The sequence below is a fragment of the Panthera onca genome, chromosome A3 (genome assembly GCF_046562875.1).
Source record: "Panthera onca isolate mPanOnc1 chromosome A3, mPanOnc1 haplotype 2, whole genome shotgun sequence".
Taxonomy (NCBI): Eukaryota; Metazoa; Chordata; class Mammalia; order Carnivora; family Felidae; genus Panthera; species Panthera onca.
The window spans coordinates 23,916,460-23,940,806 of NC_138341.1; the positions used below are offsets into that span (position 1 = coordinate 23,916,460).

General features: G+C 39.9%; 1 protein-coding gene across 1 annotated transcript in view; it reads right to left on the minus strand.

The window, feature by feature from the left end:
* ALK (ALK receptor tyrosine kinase) overlaps window positions 1-24,347 on the minus strand; it is a 671,065-nt gene that overhangs the window by 439,423 nt on the left and 207,295 nt on the right. The window contains exon 3 of the mRNA XM_060651819.3: window positions 21,343-21,507. Coding sequence (XP_060507802.1) covers window positions 21,343-21,507 — 165 coding nt within the window. The remainder of the gene's footprint in view (window positions 1-21,342; window positions 21,508-24,347) is intronic.

Genomic DNA, 24,347 nt, shown 5'->3' on the forward strand with positions numbered 1-24,347 from the left:
TACTAAGTAGTTAATTATAGAGTTAAGTACTGAGCTCCAAAGTGTTGGAGGGATCCCAGGTATTAGAGGTTGAGAGGGGGCCTATGCAGGCAGGCTCAGGGCATGATGACAAGAATATTTGGGACTCTTGACTAAGGCAATTACATCCACCTCATCATTCAGAATTAGAGTTCAAGTCATTATGGGACCACATGATATTGTTTGCATCCATAGAGCTTCTCTTAGGACCCAGAATGAGGCTATACCTGGGAATGGAAACAAGGTAGACTTGCTGGCTTTTAAAGGATTTTTTTCATTAAAACACACAGATAAGCTATACTATGAATTTCACTCACGTAAGAGCAGCCTCCTCTTCTTCCTGAGAAGTAATGAAATAATTAAATAGAACTGACCCCTGACCTGAACCTCCCTGCCCCACATCTCCCCACTATGATGCATCGCTGTTTCTCATTCCTTTCTGCTGTCTTGCCACCATGCTGAAGTTCACGCAACACTGCTCATCTCTAGGCCATTTTCAATTAATTTCCTGAGTAAAATTTCATGAGACACTATCAAACCTTTTGCTAAAATAAAGATATATTACATCTAGTCTATTCCCTTAGTCTACTAATCAAAAAAGCAATCAACTTTGTCTGGCATGATTTGTTCTTTTAAAACCCATAATGCTTATTGCTCATAATTCCATTATCCTAGATAGTATTTTTTTCCTCTTAATATTTGTTCCACTATTTTAACAGGAATTGAATTACTAGATGGTCGTTTCTAGGATCCCTTTTACCACAACTGCTTTGAAAGTTTGCTACCTAATTTGATACTATCAACAGAACAGAATTTCCTTATTCTGTCGAGTCACAGAAGAATAAGAAAGGGGCTGCCAGGAGTCACTTGGTCAGTGCCCCTGCTTCTTCTCAAGCCTCCATCACCTTCCTGAACCATTTCAGACCATTATCCATTATTCAAAGTCTCCCATAACAGGAAAGTCTGAGACTTCTTTTGATAACTAACTCAGTGATTCACAACATTATGCTCAGGAAGCACTTCCTAATTTCTCATCTGAAAGATGGATGGTATGATGGAGAAAGCACAGATTTGAGTTCAAATCCTAAATGTGCCATTTACTAGTTGTATGACTTTAAGTAATGCACCCTATTTCCTTTTTTTAATGGAAAGTAAATACTAATTCTTAAATAAACACATTTTAAAATGTTATATTTATTTTCTTTAGTTTTTAGTTACAAAAAAATATGTGAAAAAAATTCTGATGAAAAAGTATATTCTCCCCTTGGCTCTCCAACAAAACTACCACTCTCCAGAAGCAACTTGGTGATAATGGTTTGATCTACGTGCTTCCAGAATATTTTCCATATTTATTTATTTATTTATTTAAAAAAATATTTTCCATATTTAAATAAACACATACAAACCAAAATGAGGCTATAACATGCATATTGTCTTATAATCTACATTTTTCATTTAACTATATCAGTAGCTTTCCATGTCAGTACATAGATCTATAAATCTACCTAAAATTTTTCACAATAAGTATGTACTGCTTTTGTGATTAAATTTGTTATGGATAAATCCTAGTTAATTTGGCCAGTCCCTGTTAATGGACATTTAAAGTAATTTGCATTTTTTTCTATTCCAAACAATGCCAACAGAAGTCATGTTTAAACATTAATGAAAATCAAGACAGGGAAGGAGTGAGAACTTCAAGACCATGAAAGTTGCCTCCTAAAGGCAGACCGCTTCTCCCTCCTCCTCTCCCCCAGCTTCCCCTACTAGCAGAACTTAATGGGACAGGAACACAGTGAAGGCCCCACCCCTTTGAATGAAGAGAAGGCTCAGAAAAGCATCCAGCATGAAGTTCACTGTGAAATTTTCGAAATCCTCCTTGGACACTGCAAGCTGCAGCCTGAGTGTCAGGAGGAAAGTCCTTCACCTTCTCCAGAGCTCAGCTTGTTTACTTATTAAATAGTAATAACTTTTTCAAAATTTTCATTTAAATTCCCATTAGTTAACATTCAGTGTAATACTAGTTTCAAGTGTACAATATAGTGATTCAACACTTCCATACATCACCCAGTTCTCCTCACAACAAGTGCACCCCTTGAGCCCCATCACCTATTTCACCCATCCACCCACCCACTCCCCTCTGGTGACCATTAGCTTGTTCTCTCTAGTTAAAATCCTGTTTCTTGGTTTGCCTCTCTCTCTCTTTTTCCCCTTTGCATGTTTGTTTTGTTTCTGAACTTCCACATATGAGTGAAATCATATGGTATTTGTTTTTCTCTGACTTGTTTGACTTAGCATAATACAAGTTAGCTACATCCATATCATTGCAAATGGCAAGATTTCATTCTTTTTATGGCTGAGTATTCCACTACACACACACACACACACACACACACACACACACACACACACCACATCTTCTTTATCCATTCATCTATCGATGGACAGTTTGGCTATTTCCATAATTTTGCTCTTGTAGATAGTGCTGCTATAAATATAGGAGTGCATGGGCCCCTTTGAATTAGTATTTTTTTTTTTTATCATACCTATCATTGCCATTTACTGAATATTTACTCCATGCCAAACATTGTGGCAAAGAGAGTTAGTGCATTACCTTAATTCTCACTAAATCCCTTTGAAGTAGATGCTATGAATCTCATTTTTAATTGGGATAAGTCATTATTGAATTATAAGTTATTTATATATTCTGGATACAAGTCCTTTATAGAGTATGTGATTGCAAATATTTTCTACCAGTCTGTGGCTCGTTCTTTCATTTTCTTAATGATATCTTTTAGCAGAAAAGTTTAGAGTTTTAATGAGATGCAATTTATCAGTTCCTCCTTTATTGATTGTGATTTTAGAATCATAGTATCGAAGAACTATTTTCCCAACAAAAGTCATAAAGATTTTCTATTTTTTTCTAGAAATTGTATAGTTTTAGCTCATATGCAGCTCTATAACTCATTTTGAGTCAATTTTTGTGTAGTGTGAAGTAGGGTCTAAGTTTAGTTTTTTTGTTTATGGACATCCAATTATTCCAGCACTATGTGCTGAAAGACTATTTTTCCCCCATTAAATTATCTAGCTACCTTTGTTAAAAATCAACTGACCATTCATGTAAGGATTTATTTCTGTACTCTCAATTTTGTTCCATTGATATATATGCCTTTCCTTGCCCCTATGTTACACCATCTTTGTTAACTTGGCTTTATATTAAAATCTGAAATCAGGTAGCATAAGTCCTCCAAAATTTTCCATTTTTTCCTCCTTAAAAAATTTGTCTTATCTATTCTAGGTCCTTTGCATTTTCATATAGACTTTAGGCTACCCAAAAAAAAAAAAAAAAAGTCTACTGGGACTTTGATAGGGATTGCATTAACTTTACAGATCAATTTGGTGACAAATGCCATCTCAACACTATTGAGTTTTTCAATCCATGGAATTCTAGTGACTCTATTTTTGTTTATATTATCCTTGACTTATTTCAACACTACTCTGTAATTTTTAGTGTGCAAGGCTTCCACTTCCTTTGTTACATTTATCCCTATGCATTTTTTTTCTTTCTGATGCTCTTGTCATTTGAACTGGTTTCTTAATTCCCTTCTGAGAGTTTTATTTTTGTTTTCTGTTATAAATATAATTGATTTATTATATTGATTTTGTATCTTGTAATCTTGCTAAATTCATTTATTTTTTCTATTACTTTTTGTTTTCTTGTGAATTCTTTTGGATGTTCTAAATAAAAGTTTATATTACCTAATAAAGAAAATGACACTTTTTCCTTTTCAATCTGTACATCTTTCATTCTTCCCTCCATCTCTGCCTCCTTTCCTTCCTTCTTTCATCTTTCTCTTTTTCTTTTCTTTATTGTGCTGGCTAGGTGCAATGCTGAACAGAAGTAATGAAAGCAGACATTTTTACCTTGTTACCAATCTTAGGGGAAAACTTTCAGTCTTTCATCATCTATGTTGTTAGGTATGGATTTTTCATAGATCTGTTTATCAAGTTTAGGAAATTTCCTTCTATTCCTTGTTTGTAGAGAGATATTATCATGAATGAATGTTGGATTTTATCAAATGCTTTTTCTGTGTCTACTAAAATGGTCATATGATTTATGTCCTTTATCCTATTCATATGGTATATGTATTATACTGATTGCTTTGTAGATGTTAAACCAATCTTGCATTCCTGGATACATTCCAGTTGATCACAGTGTCATCTTTTTCATATGTTGCTGTATTTTGTTTGTTAATATTTTATTAAGGACTTCTGTATCTATGTTCTTGAGGGATATTTGTAAACAGCTCTTTTTCCTTGTTATGTCTTACTCTAGCTTTAGTTTCAGGGAGAAGTGAGTGGCCTCATATAATAGTTGGGGTGTACATTCCTTTATTTTCTTAAAGAGTATATGTCTTCATAGTATACCTCATAGTATTATTTGTTCTTTAAATATTTGGTAGAATTATCCAGTGAAGACATTGGGTTTGGGCTTTTCTTTGTGGGAAGATTTTAAATTACAAATTCAAGCTATGTACTTGTTATATGTCTGTTCGAATTTTTCTATTTCTTCTTGAATTAGTTCTGGTAATTTGTATCTTTCTAAGAATTTGTCCATTTTACCTAAGTTGCCTTATTTATTGGAAAAAAATCTATAATATTTTCTTATAATTATTTAATTTCTTTGGGGTCAATAATGATGTTCCCTTTTTCATTCCTGGTTTTGGTAATTTGTTGTGTCTTCTCTCTTCTTCTCCTCTTGATTCCTCCAGTTAAAGGTTTGTCAATTTTGTTGATCTTTTCCAAGAACCAACTTTTGGTTTCATTGCTTCTCACTAATGTTTTCTGTTTTCTATTTCATTGATTTCTATTCTCATATTTATTTCTTTTCTTTTGCATGCTTTGAGTTTTCATATAATTTTTTTAAGTTTCTTGAAATGGAAGCTTATGTTATAACTTTGAAACTTTTCTTCTTTCCTACTATAGGCATTTAAATCTATACATTTCTCTAAGCATTTATTTTTAGTTTTATCCCATAAGTTTTAATATGCTTCACTTTAATTTTCATTTAAACTATTTTTTAATTTTCTTTGTGATTTCTTCTTTTACACCTGAATTATTTGTTTAATTTCTTAACATTTGTGGATTCCCCATATTTCTTTCTGTTGTCAACTTCTAATGTATTCCATTGTGGCCACAGAACATATTTTATATGGATTTCAATCCGTGTAAACTTACAGTGACCTCATTTATGGCCTACCATATAGTCTCCTTGGAGAAAGTCCTCTATGCACTTGAAAGGAATATGTATTCTATCGTCCTTGCGTAAAGTGTCCATTATATCTGTTAGACTTAATTGGTTGATAGTATTGTTCAAGTCTTCTATATCCTTTTCTGTTTAATTATTGGAAGTAGGTTATTAGAATCTCCCACTATAATTATTAAATGATCTGTTTCTTCTTTCAGTTGTGACAGTTTTTCTTCATGTGTTTAAAGGCTCTATTGTTAGATGACTATATATTTGTAATTGTTATATATTCCCGGTGAATGGACTCTTTTTTATCTTTATAAAACGCCCATCTTTTCCTTGGTAATATTTATTGTCTTAATGTCCATTTGTCTGATATTAATATAGTTATTGGCTTATGGTTACTGTTTGCATAGTATCTCTTTTTCTATCCTTTTACTTTCAACCTGTTTGTGTCTTTGAATAAAAGGTGTACATCTTATAAAAAGATTAAGTTAGATCTTGCTTTTTATTTAGCCTGACAATCTCTGTCTTTTGCTTGGTTGTTCAGACTATTTACATTTAATATAACTAGTGATTTGGTTGGATCTACATATTTGTCTTTTGATATTTGTTTTTTATATGTCTCCTGGTTTTTGTTTCCTCTATCCCTTCCTGACCGCATATTTTGAGGATCATTTTAAAACTTCTGTTATTATTTTTTTTTTGCATTTTAGGAGTTATTTTCTTAGTGGTTGCTATTTTATATGCATCTGAATTTATCACAGTCTTCAGATTAACACTAACATAATTCCAGTAAAATATAGAAATTTTGCTCTATTTTCTACCCTTTGTGCTATTATTATCATGTGTATTGCATCTATATTTATGTAAACCCAAAATATAGCTTTGTAATTGTGCATTTATATGTCTTTCAGAGTTGTTAACAAAAGAAATAAGTAAAAACGTATTTATTGAGCATTTTATATTAATACACATACTTATTATTTCTACTATTGTTCATTTCTTCCTGTGGATTCAAGTTATCCCCTGGTATGATTTCATTTCAGCTGAAGGACTTACTTTAATATTTACTGTAAGGTAGGTTTGGTGGCAACTTTGGGTTCTAATTTTCTCCCCTGAATATTTTTATTGGTTCTTTTGTTGTTGCTATTTTGTTTTATTTTTACTAAGTTAGTTTGTTTCTTTGTTTAATACCTTGGCTGAGCTATATCTGTGAAATCTGTCTTTCCCCAGTGTATGACCGCTGATGACTCTGTTCAGCTTTGTCGTTGTTGTTGTTGTTGTTGTTGTTGTTGTTATTGTTGTTGTTGCTGTTGTTTTAGTGTTCTTGCTTTTAATTTTAAGCCCTGGCTTCCTATGCTTCATCCATGTATATCTTAGTGGTCTGCAAATATTTGGACAGAGGACATGCTTAAACACTTTGAACCACTAAAAATTCTGTCCTTTGTCAATAGATCTGTATGTGGGTAAGGTAGTATATTCAATGCTCAGGATACTGATGTCTCTTATGCATGTATGTACAGTCTTAGGGTTAAATAGAAGGTTATGGCCAGCTTGGACCTTTTCCCATCCTCATTGGGAATATACATAATCTCAACCATGAATATACCTGCCCTGGCCTCAGGTTAGCTGCACCACAGATTATCATTTTCACCAACAATATTACTAGGCATGTATTTTGCCCCCTCCTCCAAATCTAGTGAGCCACCTTCAACTGCAGAAGTTGTTTGTCTCCATGGTGTACCCTACTTTGTAAGGACCTCTGTGTAGAGAGTTGGGTAGATAGGAGAAGCACCAGGTCAGAATGCCACAGATTCCCACAGTTCTTACCTGGGTCTTATCTGTAACCACACTGAAAGGAAGACAGAAGTTCATCAGTTTCTTAAGCACAAATACTTCTCAGATCATTACATTCATTTGGTCAATTTTTCAGAGAATCCAAATGGTTGTTTTTGTTAATTCTGTCCAGCTTTATAGTTGCTTTGGGGGGAAAGAATTTGCCAGTCTCTTCACTTCACCATGGCTGAAAATCCTGCCTTACCTTACTTCTTTGAATCTAATTTTATTCACCTGAAACATAGATATCCATGTTTCTGAAACTATTTTATAGGGTTATTATGAGAATCATATAAAGCAGTGCATGATACGTGCTTGACATAAAGTAAGCCCTTGATAAACATTAACAGGGTCACTATACACAGTTGAGTGATTTGTGCCCTGCACAAATGTGTTGAGTGAGGGGATGAATGGGGTTGAAATTCAGCTCATGCTCTGCTTGTCCAGCTATGAGTTCCAGCACTGGACTGCATCTATCCAGAGGAGGCATGTTTTCCCAATTCCTTTACCCAGAGAAGGCAAGATTTTTTTAATTCGCACAGAAATGTCATACAGTCTAGATGGTCTCAGAACACTGATTCCTGTTACCTTCCTCCCCTCACTTCTAGACCTTCTTAGTGAATGTCAAGTCTTTTATCTTGAACTGGCCCGGTAAATATGCTTACACAAAAGCACTTCATTACTCTCATGTCCTTTGGTTGTTTCTCCTCTGTTTTCATGTTCTTTTTTTCTTTCCCTTTTTCAGAGTAAATGGGCTCAATTATTTTGCTCACGCATTTATGGAAACATGAATTAAAAATAAGTTGTGGACTGCTGCCTGCTGCTAGTGTGGATGTTGGGAAGAGTATTGCTAATTAGATTTCCTGCAGAAACTCAATTTCTAAATCCCTCTGAAAGACTCAGGACAGCTTCAGGATCCTTCTTTCACTCCATTTAAGCATCTAGCTCCCTTCTGCAGGACACTGAATTTCTGTCTTGCCTTTGAACCCAGAGATAAAGAAGCCAATTGATTCAGCTTATGTTTCTAGTAAGTGGGGTTTTATTTATTTCCTCATGGAGCAGAGGGGTTCATGAATTTGTCTAACTTTCTTGTTTCTCTAGCAATGTTTCTCAAACTTGTCCTTATATGTGTGTCACACAAAAGGCCAACATGTCTGAATATGTCTTTATTGGTAGGCAAAGCCTGCTTCCTGTCCATGTGCCAGCCATTCCTGCTGATCCTGCCTATTTTGCTTCCAGAGTTGTGGACAAGGGGAAAGATACATTCATCTTTTAAGGAGAAATACAGGTTGAAAACAGAAGAGGATCAGAAGACATAGGAACAGAAGAGAGAAGGAAAGCAAGAGACAAAAAATAAGGGAAAGGAATGAAGCATTTCTGTGAGGGCTGGACAAATGTGAGTGATCTCTGGAGGGTTGAGAAGTCAAAAGAATTGAGACTCTTACCTTCACCAAAATCCTCATTTTGAAAGCATTAATTATTTTGAGTGCTCTATCTTTTAAAAAATATTTTCAATGTTCTTTTTTTATTTGAGAGAGAGAGAGAGAGAGAGAGAGAGAGAGAAAGAAAGTGTGTGTGTGTGTGTGTGTGTGTGTGTGTGTGTGTGTGGAGAGAGGGGCTGGGTGGGGAGAGAGAAGGAGAGGGGGAGGGAGGGAGGGAGGGGGGAGGGAGAGAGAGAGAGAGAGAGAGAGAGAGAGAGAGAGAGAGAGAGAGAGAATCTAAAGCAGGCTCCACGCTCAGCGCAAAGCCTAACAAAGAGCTTGATCCCATGACCCTGGAATCATGACCTGAGCTGAAATCAAGAGTTGGACACTAAGCCAACTGAGCCACCCAGGTGCCCCAAAATATTCTCAGTGTTCGTGATCTAACTTATAGTTAGTCTCTAAATAGGGTATAATCTGTGTTAAGAGCTTGAACATTGGAAGGATAGCAGCGACTGCATTGAGGTTTCTGATACTCAACTCCCTGAGTACACATCACTGTGGAATGGATGCCTTTTGGGCATAAACACATCTTGTTAATAAATGAAGAAATAAGAATTCTTAGGAGAGGGGGAGCATATAATCCAATGAATTATATCTTAATATAATTGTCTAGCCCAAGCAATATTGCAGATGAGAGTATTAAAAAGGAGCCTCTCATGTCATTGTTGCAGAAGTGAATTTAACGTCTATCTACTTTATGAGAAGACCATTCTCATTTTAGGCACTCTCCTTTTTGAACATTCTCATTTTATTTATAAGGAATAAATCATTACTTATTGCCAGCATAGTACTTCAAATGCCCCTTCCATCGCTTCCAGTATATAGATGCTGATCACATCAGAGAGATGACATTTGCCAAAAGAGAACACAACTGCAGGTCAGGGTGCTCCATAACAAAGGCACTGGGAGATGCCACACTATGCATGCAACCAGTCTCATTAACAAATAAATGCATCAAGCATATTTCCAAATAATAACAGCTTCCATGAAAATCAATTAAGAAAGATGTAATACCCAAGTGTGTTTTGATCAAGCATTGACTAGCAATCAGTACTAAGAATCCTAAAGCAAGAAGTGGAATGAATCAAAATAGATCATAATGCTTTAGAGGAGAATAATTTGAACTATTGTTGTAGCCACTCACATTAAAGGCTCTTAATTATCTTTTAGTGGGGAGAATTGGACACTAAAATCTGAACCCCCATGTATTCTATAGAATCTACTACAATTCCATTTGCAAATGTGCATGATTACCATTGCTGGTGAGGGTTCAGTCATTCTCAGCAAATTCTTTTGTAATGTCCCCAAAGTCCTAAGTTTAGAAACACCACTAGAGACGTTATACTTGGATACCTGGTATGAATGAGCTTCTTATGTTTCAGGATCAAGATTCCTAAATCAAGAGTGAGTAGAACTCATTGTTTTAAGCTGCGTGGCTGAGATAACCATGGTCAGACTAGGCTATATGTTACTTTATATGCCATTTTGCTGTTTACAGAGTGGTCTCTCATGCATTATTTCCATCGATTTTTATCACAAGTCAGGAAAGACAGCCACAGAGGTAAAATTACCCCCAGATCTCTCTTCATCTCACACTGAACCAGTCTTTCTCCATCTTGAATGAGTAAAGATTACCTTTCCAGTCTAAGTAAAATTACACTGTAGTTATACCCATTCAAGAGAATTTTATTTTATTCCTCTTTGCAAGGTTCTGGCTTTCCTTCAATACTCCTCAATTATAAATTCAAAGCCACTCATGACTTTTTTTTTTAATATGAAATTTATTGTCAAATTGGTTTCCATACAACACCCAGTGCTCATTCCAACAGGTGCCCTCCTCAATACCCATCACCCACCCTCCCCTCCCTCCCACCCCCTATCAACCCTCAGTTTGTTCTCAGTTTTTAAGAGTCTCTTATGTTTTGGCTCTCTCCCTAACTTCTTTTTTTTTCCTTCCCCTCCCCCATGGTCTTCTGTTAAGTTTCTCAGGATTCACATAGGAGTGAAAACATATGGTATCTGTCTTTCTCTGTATGACTTATTTCACTTAGCATAACACTCTCCAGTTCCATCCACATTGCTACAAAAGGCCACATTTCATTCTTTCTCACTGGGCTCATGACTTCTTAAGCAGAGCCCATATTTCTTTAAGATGTGTCTTATCTGAACCATTTGATATATAGAAACAAGTGAGGCTAAAAACTCCACTAATAAAAGGTTCTTAATAAGAGGAAATAAGGAAGTCAGAAAGACAGCTTCTCTTAGAGATTATCTAGTCCTACCCACTCAATTTACCAGTTGAAAAACTGAGGCCTGAGGTCACATGTTAGTGAAGGGCAGACCCACCACTCCTGAGTCCCAGCACAGTGTTCCTTCTGTTTCTACAGGGCAGTGCTTGTTGCAATAACCCAATTCTACTTTCTCACACTAATTGCCTCACCATGTAGCCTGGACAGCAAGCTTCCTGCTGTGCCTGCCTCAGGCAGTACTCCTTGCTCTGGCCATCTGCAAAGAAGATAAAGGAGACAGTGGGCTTCCCTGGACCCTTATGAAGACACTGCCTTTACAGACACCACAGTGGCTATAACCTGGTTGTGTCAGAGAATTGAGCAAGTCTCCCCAGCATCACTAGCAGGTGGTCAATGCCATGAGCTGAACGTACCTCCAGACATTTAATGAGGGTGAGTCCCACATAGGAATAGGCCCTGGGAAACATTGTGTTTTAGGAAGAGTTTAGTATAATGGAAAGGACATGAGATTCAGTGTTCAAAAGCTGGAATTCAAGATCTGGCTCTGCTACATACCAGTGTTGTAGACTTGGGCAATTTACTTCATTTCTCTAAGCTTCTGTCTGTGGGTCAAGGAATACTTAATGAATGTCTATTTTTTTTTTTTAACGTTTATTTATTTTTGAGACAGAGAGAGACAGAGCATGAACGGGGGAGGGGCAGAGAGAGAGAGGGAGACACAGAATTGGAAACAGGCTCCAGGCTCTGAGCCATCCGCCCAGAGCCTGACGCAGGGCTCGAACTCACGGACCGCGAGATCGTGACCTGAGCCGAAGTCGGATGCTTAACCGACTGAGCCACCCAGGCGCCCCATGAATGTCTATTTTATACTGGACCTTGGGCCAGGCTCTTGGGACATCACAATGAATGGGAAAGTCCTAGTTTTCTTTCTTTGATGCTTACCACTTAGCCTCAGTTTACCAATCTATTCATTTAGTCACACTAATACCCGTCTCACCATGTTATGAGAATCAAATGGGATCGTGGACAAAAAAGCACTTTGCAGACTGTAGCTCTTGCCATTTTCATTTAGGACAGAGCCAAGGGCCAGTCCCTGAGCTGTCAGCAACTCACCACAGGCCTTGCATGTGTGGTTTCACTGTCTCCTCCAGCCACCTCACACAGGAGCTTCACAGAAACTGCCCTGGGAAGCATCTCAGCTTCCTTCCATGGGTGAGGTAGGTAGCCTCACCCCAGGTTCTCCATTTTGGAACACAGTCCCTCCAGCTCCTGCCCAGGGTGCCTTCCGTCCTTCTTACCCACAGGAGTCATAGCCCTAGAACTTCTGCTACTTCTCGCTTCAGTTCCCGCTGCTATAACAAATTACCAGAAACTTAGCACCTTAAAATAATACAAATGTATTATCCTACAGTTCTGGAGGTCATAAGTCTAACATGGGTTGGTGATCTGATTCCTTTCAGATGAGATTCAAGGGAGGAGGCACTGTCTTGCCTTCTCCAGCTTCTAGAAGCCGCTTGCCTTCCTTCTCTCCTGGCCTCTTCCTCCATCTTCAATGCCAGCAGCTGCTGTGCTACCACTTTACATGGAATTGTGCCCTCCTTGATGTTAGACATCCCCTTGACTTAGACATTAACCTGCAGTGCTCTGCCTTCAGTAGGGGCTTACCAATTGTTGGTTTAAGAAATGAAGAAATACATGATTCAAAAAATAAAATTGAAAAATTGATGCCTATTAGCACATGATGATCTTCACATCTCTGTCTCTCTCTGACCTTTGCTTCCATCATCACATCTGCTCTGACTCTAGCTCTCCTGCTTCCCTTTTCTGTATATTAGGACCCCAGTGATTCCATTGGGCCCATGCGTATAATCGAGAACAATCTCATCTGCGAAGTCACTTTTGCCCTGTAAGCTAACATATTCCCAGGTTCTGGGAATTAGGGCTTCTTTGGGTGGTCATAATTGTATCTGTCATACCAGCCCACAGTCCCATGCTGTGGACACTCTCAGGATCACCAGCCTCAGGGGCTAACCTGACAAATTCATCTATGCTAATGGGCATAGGAGCTCCTCTTTCTTCCTTCCATGGTGTCACACAAGTGTCTAGAGGAATGCTCCCTTATCAGAACAAGAAATAGCCTTAGTGACAATCTAGTCCAAGACCTTTACCTTACAGATTAGGAACCCAAGGGCCATTACAGATAAAGGGACATCCATTATGGCAGAGTTGGGATGAGAGCCCAGACCCCTTCTCCCTCCAATGCCAGTCCTTCTTTCCTTACGTCACATGCCCTGTGGGCAAGGTTGTTAAGCTCAGGTAAAGAAGGGCATAATCATCACCAGACAACCATGATCCATCCCCTCCCAGTGAAGGATTCCTTTAGAGGCAGAGGCAATACCCTGGGAAAGGCTCGTCCTCATGGAGAGGCAGGAAATACTTCACAGACACTCTGCAAGTATTCTGGCTCATTAAGGCAAGTCCCTCACTGGAGCTCAACTGCTGCCAGGTTGGCACCAAAATCTCATTAAAATGAAAGAATCACAAGTCACAGCTTGTTGAGGGGTTTGCTCAAGGGTCAGGACTTAAAGCCCAGTGACCTCATTGCTCAGGAGATGAGGGACACATTTCTGCAAGCAGCACCAGAGAACTAACATGGCCTCTCATGGTGAGTTCCAGAGGAGGGGCAGGGATAAGAGGCTACAAATCCCTCCAGCGACCTTACTCTTATGAGAAGTTGGCTCAAATGAAAGGCATGGCCACTAAGAACCCTTCTGAAATGTCTGAAGAGGAAAAAATTCAATTGAAATAGAGCATGCCCCTGCTGCTTACATGCTGTAAATGGTACCTGGGTACATTCTTGAACCTGATGCACATTTGGTTCCCACAGTTACCCTTTCCCACCCTTCAAGGACAAGTCAAGCAGAATGAGGGTGGGGTGGGAATGCTCTTGATTTGTGGGCCAATGTTAATGTACCCTACCCTGGCAGGCAGAAAAGCAACTTGCTTGTCCACCCACCTGTGCGTCCCACCATTGCCAATAGCGCCGGCTTTTTTTTGGTTGTTGTTGTGGCAGAAAACAGTTAACATGCTTCTCGCCCCCACCAACAAAAATCTAAAATAATAGCCTCAAATGAGAATTTTTGATCCCTTGTATTAAAAAATATATATAACATATTTTATTTTATTATAAAAGCAATGCATGTTCACTGACTCAAGTTTGAAAACTACCAAAGCACACAGAAGAAAATATAAATCACTGATAATTCAGTCATCTAGAAATAACTTCTACCACCAAGTTGGCAGATAAAGACTTTTTCCTTATGTATATACCTCGTTTTCTCTTTTATAAAACAACTTATACCACACATATTGTTTGATCTGTTTTGGCAGCAGAATATTTAGGTATACTATGTTTTATGTAACAAATTCCCTATTGTTTGAGCATTTAAATGATTTCTCTCACCATCATAAACAACACCACCAAGATAGTCTTTTAGATAAGCCAGTAGGAAATACTTGGTTGCGACCCTGTTCCTTAGGTCTGTCAGGTAGTCTATAGAGAAAGGTATCTTTTGATTCTTAAGGGTTAAGTTTGTATTATTAGTGGCACTCTGCCCAGAAGCGATTTCTTTCCTCTCTAAACCAGGTAGAGTCTGAGAAAAGAGATTAAATGGTTTTTGAAATTTATGAGTTGGAGAGACCACAAGAGCTAGACCTGTCTAAGAGGCCTTCTTGGTGGAGGAGTGTCTGGCCAGTGTAGCCTAGAAGCTGGGAGGTGAGTGCTCAGGGAGAAACCTGCTGAGGCAGCTTCTTAAAGAATCTGTCAGAGACCTAAGTGACCCTGGGGCTAGGTGACATGCTTTAAGGAACCTAGAAGTCTGATCCCATTTATAGAATGGGACAGCAGATGTCCTAACTCCAAAGTGTCTCCGAAGTATACCCATGATTATGTTTATTTTTATCTAAAGAAGACAGAAAATAAACTTTACCAATAGTATTACACATATACATATAATTGTATAATATATTTGATAACATATAATTGATAAGTATTTACATGAAAGGGTACATGCTCAGAAATATTTTACTGATGAGGCATATAATAAATAAAGTTCAGAGACTGTTGCCTTAAAACAGAAACTTCATAGTAGACAGAGTAAGAAGCATAGGAAGAGAGCTCCTGGGGGCAGGAGCCCAGGAACACTTTGCATAGACAGTCCCAGTTGGGATCATCCGGTCTGAAACAAGTGAAAAGAAAAACAAAAACACACACACAAAAACATTGTTCTGTCCTGGAATGTGTGTGTGTGTGTGTGTGTGTGTGTGTGTGTGTGTGTGTGTGTGGTATCTGTCATTGTAATTGTATTTTTCTTCTATTCCAGTTTGCCTATCTCTACTGACCACTCTCCCAGCTTCTACACCCTAAAACCAGAGGTCTTTGCTAAAGGCTGCTTACACAAAGTAAGGTGAGCAATTATTGACTCTCCCATGAGCCAGGTTACCTGAAAGGTGATCACTAAACCCTGTGGGCAGGAAGCACTTGACTTTAAGCAGGCACTAGCACATTTCACCTCTGTGACAGTGAGGGGTGGGGCAAGAGGGGTGCCGCCAGGGTGTGCTCTCAATGACACTCCAGCCCTAGAGCTCCTCTCAATTCTGCCTCACTGACAGCCTGTCTTGCCATCTCCATCCTGTTCTCACCCATGGAACTGGCTCTCCAGAAAGAGCTGTAAACACACTCACATGCACGTATCGATGATGGAAGAGGCTAATTTATGAGGTCCCACTTAGTCAGCCAGTAAAGCCCAAGAGCAGAAATGGGTGGCTAATGACAAGTTTTACTGGATGAAGGAGGAAATGCTAGGCAGACTTTCATCCCTCCATTTTCCTGTCAACACTGCAAAAGGGTTAAGGTCAGAGCATGAGACTTAGAGCCAGCTCAGTCCACTAGCTGCAGCCCCCAGGGACAGTGGGTGCAGAGAGAAACTGAGAGAAACTGCCCATCAAGGTTGTGCCTGCAGCTCAAAATGTGGCCCAGTTTTCAGGTTCCAGCTACTCCCGGGATGGGTTCAATCTGAAAAGTGTTCAGACACTCTTTTAAGAACTCTGCAAACCTTGGGGGGAAGGAATTAAAGGAAGGAGAAAAAATGCTGGTATTAATCTGGGCTCCTCTGAAATCACCTAACCTAACTTCCTAAAGGGTCTAAGAGCCCCCAAGTGCAGGGAGAGGCACACATGATCCACATGCCAGTACACACACAAGGGGAGAAAAATCAATGTGTAGTAAGTTGAACCATGGTCCCCAAAAGATATGTCCAAGTCCTAATCCCTGGTACTTAGGAAAGTGATCTTATTCAGAAACAAGGTCTTTGAAAAGGAAATTAAGTATCTGGAGATGAGATCATGCTGCATTTAAGATGGGCCCCAAATCCAGTGATATATGTGCCTATAAGAGGCATATCTGAGACATGAGAGGAATGCCATGTGAACACGGAGACAAAGACTGGACTGATGCATCTACAAGCAAAGGAGCACAGAGATTACCAGCAGCCACCAGAGGGTACGCAACAGGCATGGAATACATTCTCCTGCAGAGCCTTCAGAAGGTACCAACTCTGATAACATCTTGATTTTGGACTATTGGCTTCTGGAACTGGGATAAAATAAATTTATGTTGTTTTAAGCTACCTAGTTTGTGTTTATTTGTTACAGCAGCTATAAGAAACTAATGCACAAGGGTACAACTGGAGCAGAACGACCCCACTCTGGCATTGCAGTCCCCTTGTCATCTGTGGCAGCAGTATTAGCCATTCCAGAATTCTAGGACAATGACAATACTTATTAGCCTTCTGAACTCAAGGCATGTTTTGTTTTTTTTTTAATTCCAATGTAGTTAACATACAGTGTTACATTAGTTTCAGGTGTATGGTACAGTGATTCAACAATTCTATATATCACTGGATACTCCTTCAGACAAGTGCCCTCCTTAATCCCCATCACCTATTTCGCCCATCCCTCTGCCCACCTCCCCTCTGGTAACCACCAGTTTATTCTCTATAGTTAAAAGTCTGTTTCTTAGTCTCTCTCTCTCTCTCTCTCTCTCTCTCTCTCTCTCTTATTTTCCTTTGCATGTTTGTGTTTTTTCTTAAATTCCACATATATGGGTGAAATCATATGGCTAGAGAGTATGCTAAGCAAAGTAAGTCAGAGAAAGACAAAAGCCAAACCCAAACAGAGACTTGAGAATCAGTTTTGTGGAAGAGAGTTGAGTTGATACAGGAAGGATGTCCGCTCCTCTCAGCTGAGTCTAGTCCCATTCTTCTTGGGTATACACATGACTGAGGGGTTATGGAGAGGTTCTGGGGAGAAGCTGCTAACCTGTTTTCTACTTTAAAGCTAGGGCCCATGCTGGAGACTAAGATCTTGTCTTGCTGGAGAAGAAAAATGTGACTACATTCTAAAACACCAGAAGTAGTAGATGTCAAACATGCTCCTGGCACTTCTTAAAAAGTCATAGAACGCCTCAACCTGATGATTCCTCAAGATCTTATTAATTTATAATATTGTGTTCAATCAAGACCATCACTTTTTATTATCTTGCTGCTCTGAATTGTATCTTCCTTATTATTCTCAGCTACAGTGGCTATAAATTAAAATCATTCAGAATTTATACTCTTACAGTTCATTATCTATGATTGGTATTATCTCACTGCCTTTTTCTGGTCTTTCTATATCCTCTGACAAGAAATATTGCAATAGAGTCTAAATACCATCCAACCAATAAATGTTGAGTTTTTAAAAATCTCTATTGACTGTACTACCCTAAAGTGCACCCCATTCCTCCTTCTTATCTCCACAACCAGAATCCCTTCTGCCAAGAGGGGATCATCAGAGAAAGGGAGATTCTAAAGAGATGGCATTTAGGATTGGGATATAGGTCCTTGCTTTGGTGCTGTGCAAATTGGGCACACCATTTTCTCTCCTTCACCTTCACCTCTTTCCATGACAGTCAAAAGACATTAAGACACGTCAGCTTGCTTCATGAGTAGCAACCTTACTTCAGTGACCAGGGAGTGATATAATTAGTTGAATCAAAAAGCAATGAGTGGCCCATTACTGGAAGTTCTGAACACCTCTCAGTGACATTCCAGATGTGTGCCTACAAAGGCTAGAGGCTAGTCCCTTGTTTCTAAGATTGATCAAGGCTGTGTGACTATACAGATCCTTCCATTAGACCCCAGGAAAAAGAAATACCAGTTTCTGACAGTGCTGAGATTCCCTCAAGTTATGCTTGGATGTGTTTGTTCACTAAGGAACTTGATCAAGCGGACTGATATATCTACAATGGCTTTTGCCATGGCTATTCACATCATTGTCCTTCATGTTAGTAAGAATGTTTTTCAGACAAATGGAAGTTGGCAATACTCACTAAAACATGAATATTCCAATCCTTACTGTTCTAACTAATTGGAAAAAGTTTGTAGTCAGTGCATGTACTGGTCCTTTATAAAAACATAAAGGCACGGATATATTTCCACACTCAGGAACACTTATTTCTTTCTTCTCTCCTCTTCTTCCTTTCATTTTTCTCCTATAACTCAGGGTAACATGAAGATGCCAGAGATCACAAGAAAGCAGATAAAGGAGAAGAAACAGGTCACAGGGTGGCAATGCGTAATCTATTGGCACTCTTCTAAAATTCATTTAAAAATTTAAAAAACACCAACTTTCAAGTTGATAAAGTCTGACTCCACAAAGTCTGTGTACAATTGCTACTTGTCCCTATCTCCTGATTTCACTGAACTGCACTCACAATTCAATAGCCATCAAACAAAAAACATACAATGACCAAAAGTACATGTACTACCAGGACTGTTGGGAATTAGGCTCTGGAGCCACCCCTATGGATGCATGAAAGCAGGTCCACGTCAAGAGTATAACAAACCTAGTTATGTCTCAGAATCACTTGAGAAGTGTCTAAAAATATTTTTTTAAAAAAACACAAAGGAAAAAAGAGGGAGAGAGTCCTGTGAAAACTGAGACTCCACTGAAATACTGTATTGCATCCACCAGATGGACGAAAATGACAAAGTCTGACAATATCAGGTACTGGTGAGGATGTAAAGTCCTGGGGAGGAATGCTAACACCTCAAAATGGGGTATAACTTGGTACGAGCACTTTGGAAAATAGCTCGGCACTCTCTATTGAAATGGAAGCTGCAACCCATGACCCAGCAATTCTACTCCTACTCTCTGCTCCAGGGAAATTCTTGGACATGTATATGCACCAAGAGGCATGTACAAAATGCTTACAGTAGTGCTGTTGGTAACAGCCAAACCACAGAAATGACCCAAATGTCTAAGGATGGTGGAAGAAATCAACTGTGGTATTTTCATGCAGTGATTTAAAACCAAATGAACCACAGCTACATGCATCTACATTGACAAGCCACAAAACAACAATATTATTTCATTTGTATAACAGGTTACAAACCTAATCGACATGCTGTTTGGGGCTATATACATAAGTGGTAAGGTCATAAGGAAAAGCAAATGAACGATGGACACAAAATAGGACAGTGGTTCCCTCTGAGGGAAAGGAAAGATTTTGGATCTAGGTGGGTGACAGAAGAGGTTGTAAATGGACTGACAAACGTTCAAATTCTTATGCTTGGTGTTGAGAACACACATGTTGATTTCATTGTAATTGTGAATCCATGCATACATGTTTCACTTTCACATGCTAGATTTTATGCTAAAATTTAAAAATATACAGATTTCCAGGTTCCATCTCAGATCTGTTGAATCAGTATCCCAGGCTGCGGAAACCAGGCAGTACTTTGTATAAGTTCTCCAGAGGAGTCAGATGCACTGTAGATGCACTATAGGGTTAAGAGCCACTCACCTACACACAATACTCCCCCCTCCCCCTGCCAATACACATCAGCATCCAGGTGAAAGCAGCTTAAAATATAAATCAAGGTCAAGCAATTTCAAAAGAGTCATAAAAACAGAAAAAAAGGTCAGCCTGGGAGAGTATGAAGAAAGGAAAGTTCTCTCACAGTTCAGGGTCTGAGGCTGCTATAGAAGCCTGAGGGCATCAGGCTTATTTCTGTGCCACCTCCAACCTCCCCCAGAAACTTAATTGAGCCCGTTAGATTCACAGAAGCATGAGCCTGAGATAACTGCCTCCTGGACCTGGGCCCAGGGCAGGCTTTCACTAGAGCTTTTGCTGCAAAGACAGAAACACGACATGGGAGAAATCGTCCTTGTTTGGCACTCATCACAGGAGACATCTAGACCTGGACCGACACGTACAAGCTATGTGATCTTTAGCAAGTCACTTCCCCTCTCTGAGCCCTCGCTTTCTCATCTGCCCTGCCTCTCTCACAAAATTGGAATCCCATGAGACTGTACATGGAAGGGCTTTGCAAAATGAAAGTACTACTCCGAATGGTTCAGTGAGTCCATTACCACATCAGTGGCTACTTTTCCCTACAAGTCAGAAACGTAGGCTGTCAATTCTGAATAAGCAGAGTTTTCTGGGTCCAAGGAACGTGGAGCTCTAAGATTTGCCACCTAAGATTTGAGACCTGAAAGCTGGACTAGGGCTTAGTGTCTCCGCATCTATCTCTAAACACTCAGCAAATATTTAACAAACACCCACAACTTATTCAGAGTCTAACTTCTCTGGCCCCTGATAATTCAGAAGAGGATGTTCATTAATCGCTCAGGACTACTGGAAACACCTTGCAAAGCTACAACACAGCCTGAATATTCATTAATGGCTTTGAAACTAACATTTAACCCAGTTATACAATACCTTCCAAATTAAAAATGCCAGATTTAGCAAAAAAAATGCAGGACACTCAATTACATTTGAATTTTTCTTTTTTGTAAGTTTACTTATTATTTTGAGAGAGAGAGAGAGAGAGAGAGAGAGAGCACAGGAGGGACAGAGAGAGGAGAGAGAATCCCACTGACAATACAGAGCCTGATGTGGGGCTTGAACTTATGAACTGTGAGATCATGACCTGAGCCAAAATCAAGAGTCAGATGCTTAACCGACTGAACCACTAGGTACCCCTGAAATTTTTAAATATAACTGGAAGTTGGAATAATTTTAATGTATAAGTATGGCCCAACTATTGCATGAGATGTATTTATGCTAAAAAAAAAACCATTGTTCATCAGAAAACTCAAATTTAAGTGGGTGTCCTGTATTTTACCTGGCAACTCTATTCCCAAAGGACAAACAGATCAGCACTTTCTCCTACATCAGTATGAGAGCTATAAAATCCTATTTCCTTTACTTGGTGAGAGAGTGAAGGGTCGGCTTGGTCCTGAAATTGGACTTGCATCCTACGGAAGGCGCACACATTAAAAGCAGGTTTCACAGGAAACAGGTTAGAGCAGAGCCAGGAAGCCTTAAAACTGCAAACAGAAATAGACATACAAACCCTGTGCTAGCCCATCTGGGACACTTTGTGGTGGCCTCTACCCTTACCTCTGGGCATCTCCTTGGAGTGCTCTGTCTCAGGCCCGTCCAACAGGTCCATCTGGGAGGCCTCCTCAGAGGGGACTCGGCGCCAGGACCAGCTCTGGTTCTGGAGGTCGTGGAGTGGTGGGGAGTACTCCAGCTCACAGGGGAAGTCAAAGCTGCACTCCAGACCTGCAGTGACAGCCAAAGGTCAGTGGAGCAAACTGTCTCCCAAAAGAAACATTCCAGCACCGCCCCCACTCCGCCCTCCGCTCCAGGAAGGTGGCCTTCATCTCACCCACAACCCTCATCTCTCCGGGGTGGGGAGCTGTCAGTTTCACAGCTGGCTTGGCTCCACATTGCTGTAAAGGGGACTAAGAGAGAAACAAAAGGTGTTCCTTGTGTTACTCAGATTAAAGGAGGCATCTTTAGAGAAGGCAGGTGAAAAAAGAGCTAACAGGTGGGACCGGAAGAAGCTCTGCATCCTGTGAGGTTACCTGGTGACATGAAAGGGCCCGAGGCCAAGTGGCTGGAGCCTGGCTTTGCAACCAGATAGGTCTGAATCTAAGTCTGCTGCTTAGCAGCTGGGTTGATTCCAGGCAAGAAAATCAGCCTCTGTGGCCTCAAATTTCCTCATCTGTACATTGGTGATGATAAATCTATCTCTAGAGTTTGCTGTAAGAGCCAGGAGGATCATGTGCTTTCTGTATTTGTGAACGTGCCTACAGTAGATGCTCAAGAAAAATCTTCGCCAGGTTCTGCTCTATTTGAGAAGAGAAGGCCAAAGGGAGCTCAGGCCTTTACTCACAGCCCTGTCTTCCAGCCTTAGATCTACTCTTCGGCTCCCTCCAGACAAGAGGGCCAAGGCCATGAAAGCTAGTCTGGGCTCATTCTCTCTTGGGGAGAGGGTGGGGAAGGTCACTGGTAAGGAGAGAGAGAGAGAGAGAGAGAGAGAGAGAGAGAGAGAGAGAGAAGGGAGGCAGGAAGAGACCATACAGTGGGACATTTTATGACCTTTTACAAGGATTCTTGTGCCCAAACCATTCCATGTTTGCCCTACTTCTAAGATACACTCACCTCCTTCCCCTTCCTAACTCCATATGCATTACCCAAAGTGGCCGAAGTACTTTGTACCCAGTAGGTTCTCAATGCTCACTGATGGGTAAATGGAATGTGTGCCAAAGTGTGAATTATTCATCCACTTTTGACTTCATTGTCTCCCTTCAGCCATGGGGATGTGAAGAAAGGGAGAATATGATATAAAAAACCCAGAACACTGGACTTGGTGTCCAGGCTTGGACAGTCTCTTCTCATGTGTGGCACTGGGTGCCCTCATCTGAAAAACATGGGTTTAGACCAAGTGACTGGGGAAACAAATGCCCAGTGAGACCTGGGCTCCAACTTCAGCTCTGCCACCAATTTTGCCGGTGCCCTTGAACAAGACACTACACCTCTCTGGGCCTCAAGTTCCTCAAATACAAAAGGAGACTTAGACTAGATGTTTTCTAAAGCTCCTTCTTAATTTGGCTTTTTAAAGATTCCTAAGTCCTTGTTCTCAGAAGTGTTATAGGGAATTTGATAAATCAATCTTCGTAGTGGTGCTAATGGGTGCTAACTCCCAATTATCATTGTGCATCGTAACAGCTGCTTCTGTGGCTACTGCTACCTTGACCTCCAAGATGAATCTGGTGTTAAAAATTTCAGAATGCAGAGGGGAAGGGTGTCAATTCTAGTGCAGGCAGCTGGTCGTCACTGGATTGTCCCTTAGTCACACACACAGGCAGCTAAGCCCTATGCCAGAGTGGGAATAAAAGAATTCCTGTTGACTTTAGCCAAACTAAGTTTAGGTGGGGGTTGGTGGGGGGTTGTGGGGGAAGAAAAATCCTTCAATTACATTTCTATTAAGTATCTTTCTGCTTCTCAGCCAGTAGAGATTTATGTACCAGCTGCTCTCCAGGAGCTGCCATCTTTCTGGTCCTAAGGTTAATACTACTTGACCTTTCACAATACAGACAATTCACCTTTATAATGGTGAGCTGAAATGGGCAGGACTACAACCTTGTTTGAGTTGACATGCCACCTGCTGCCAACATATTTATCAGCTTTGAAGACTTTCTACTTGCCTCTGGGGGCTGAGCTGCTGCTGTGTCCATGAATTGGTGTCCATGAATTGTAGGCTGCTTTAATCTTCAAGACTTACTTGCCAGCCACCTAGTTTTGATTACAGAATGCAAGGAGAAAGCTGGTCCAACATTGTGTATTTTGTAGCATAAAAATTATCCTTATAATGAAAAGAGTAGCCACTAATCTTGGCTTTTCTAAAGAGGGTCAAACAGATCCATCTATATTAACAAATGACTGAGTCAAAAGATGGGAGAGAAAGGTACTGGCCATTCCCATCCCACATAGACAACTATTGGTGACTTTCCCAAAGCTTTCTCTTCTGTGGCCCAGCCTCTATCTTGATTTTTCTTCTCCAATTAAAGTCGTCCTATTTCTATTTGGAACAGAGGGGTGGCATGCAAGATCAAATACTGCCTGGTGTATATTAGACAGACAACAGAATATACAATCCTAGTATCAAGCATCATCCATCCTGGGATCTTTTAACTCTGAAGAGTCAGAGAACTGGCTGTGTTTGGACCAAACCCTGCCTGGTGAAACAAGCTAGGCACATGCTCCAATTATCAAATAGGTTCATTTTGAAATTCTTGCTCCAAGGCAGCCTCCCTTTAGCTGTCAAAGCTGCACTCTTTGGCTTTAAATAGAAAGGAGGTTAATATTACTGTTCATTTTGGGTGAAATTGAATTGGGCTTTTTAAAATTCCAGTTTAATTTCTCATAAAATATCAAGACAGGTTTCTTTCTCCTGCACTAGCCTCAGTGCCTTTCAAGCAATAACACCTGAGACTCATTTCTAAAAACACCAGGATAAGGAATATTCTCCTTGGGTCTTTTCTAAAGTTGTAGACCTAGGAAGCTTCTTGTGTCTCTTTAACCCTCTTCTGACCCAGTCCTGGTAGGATAGGGAC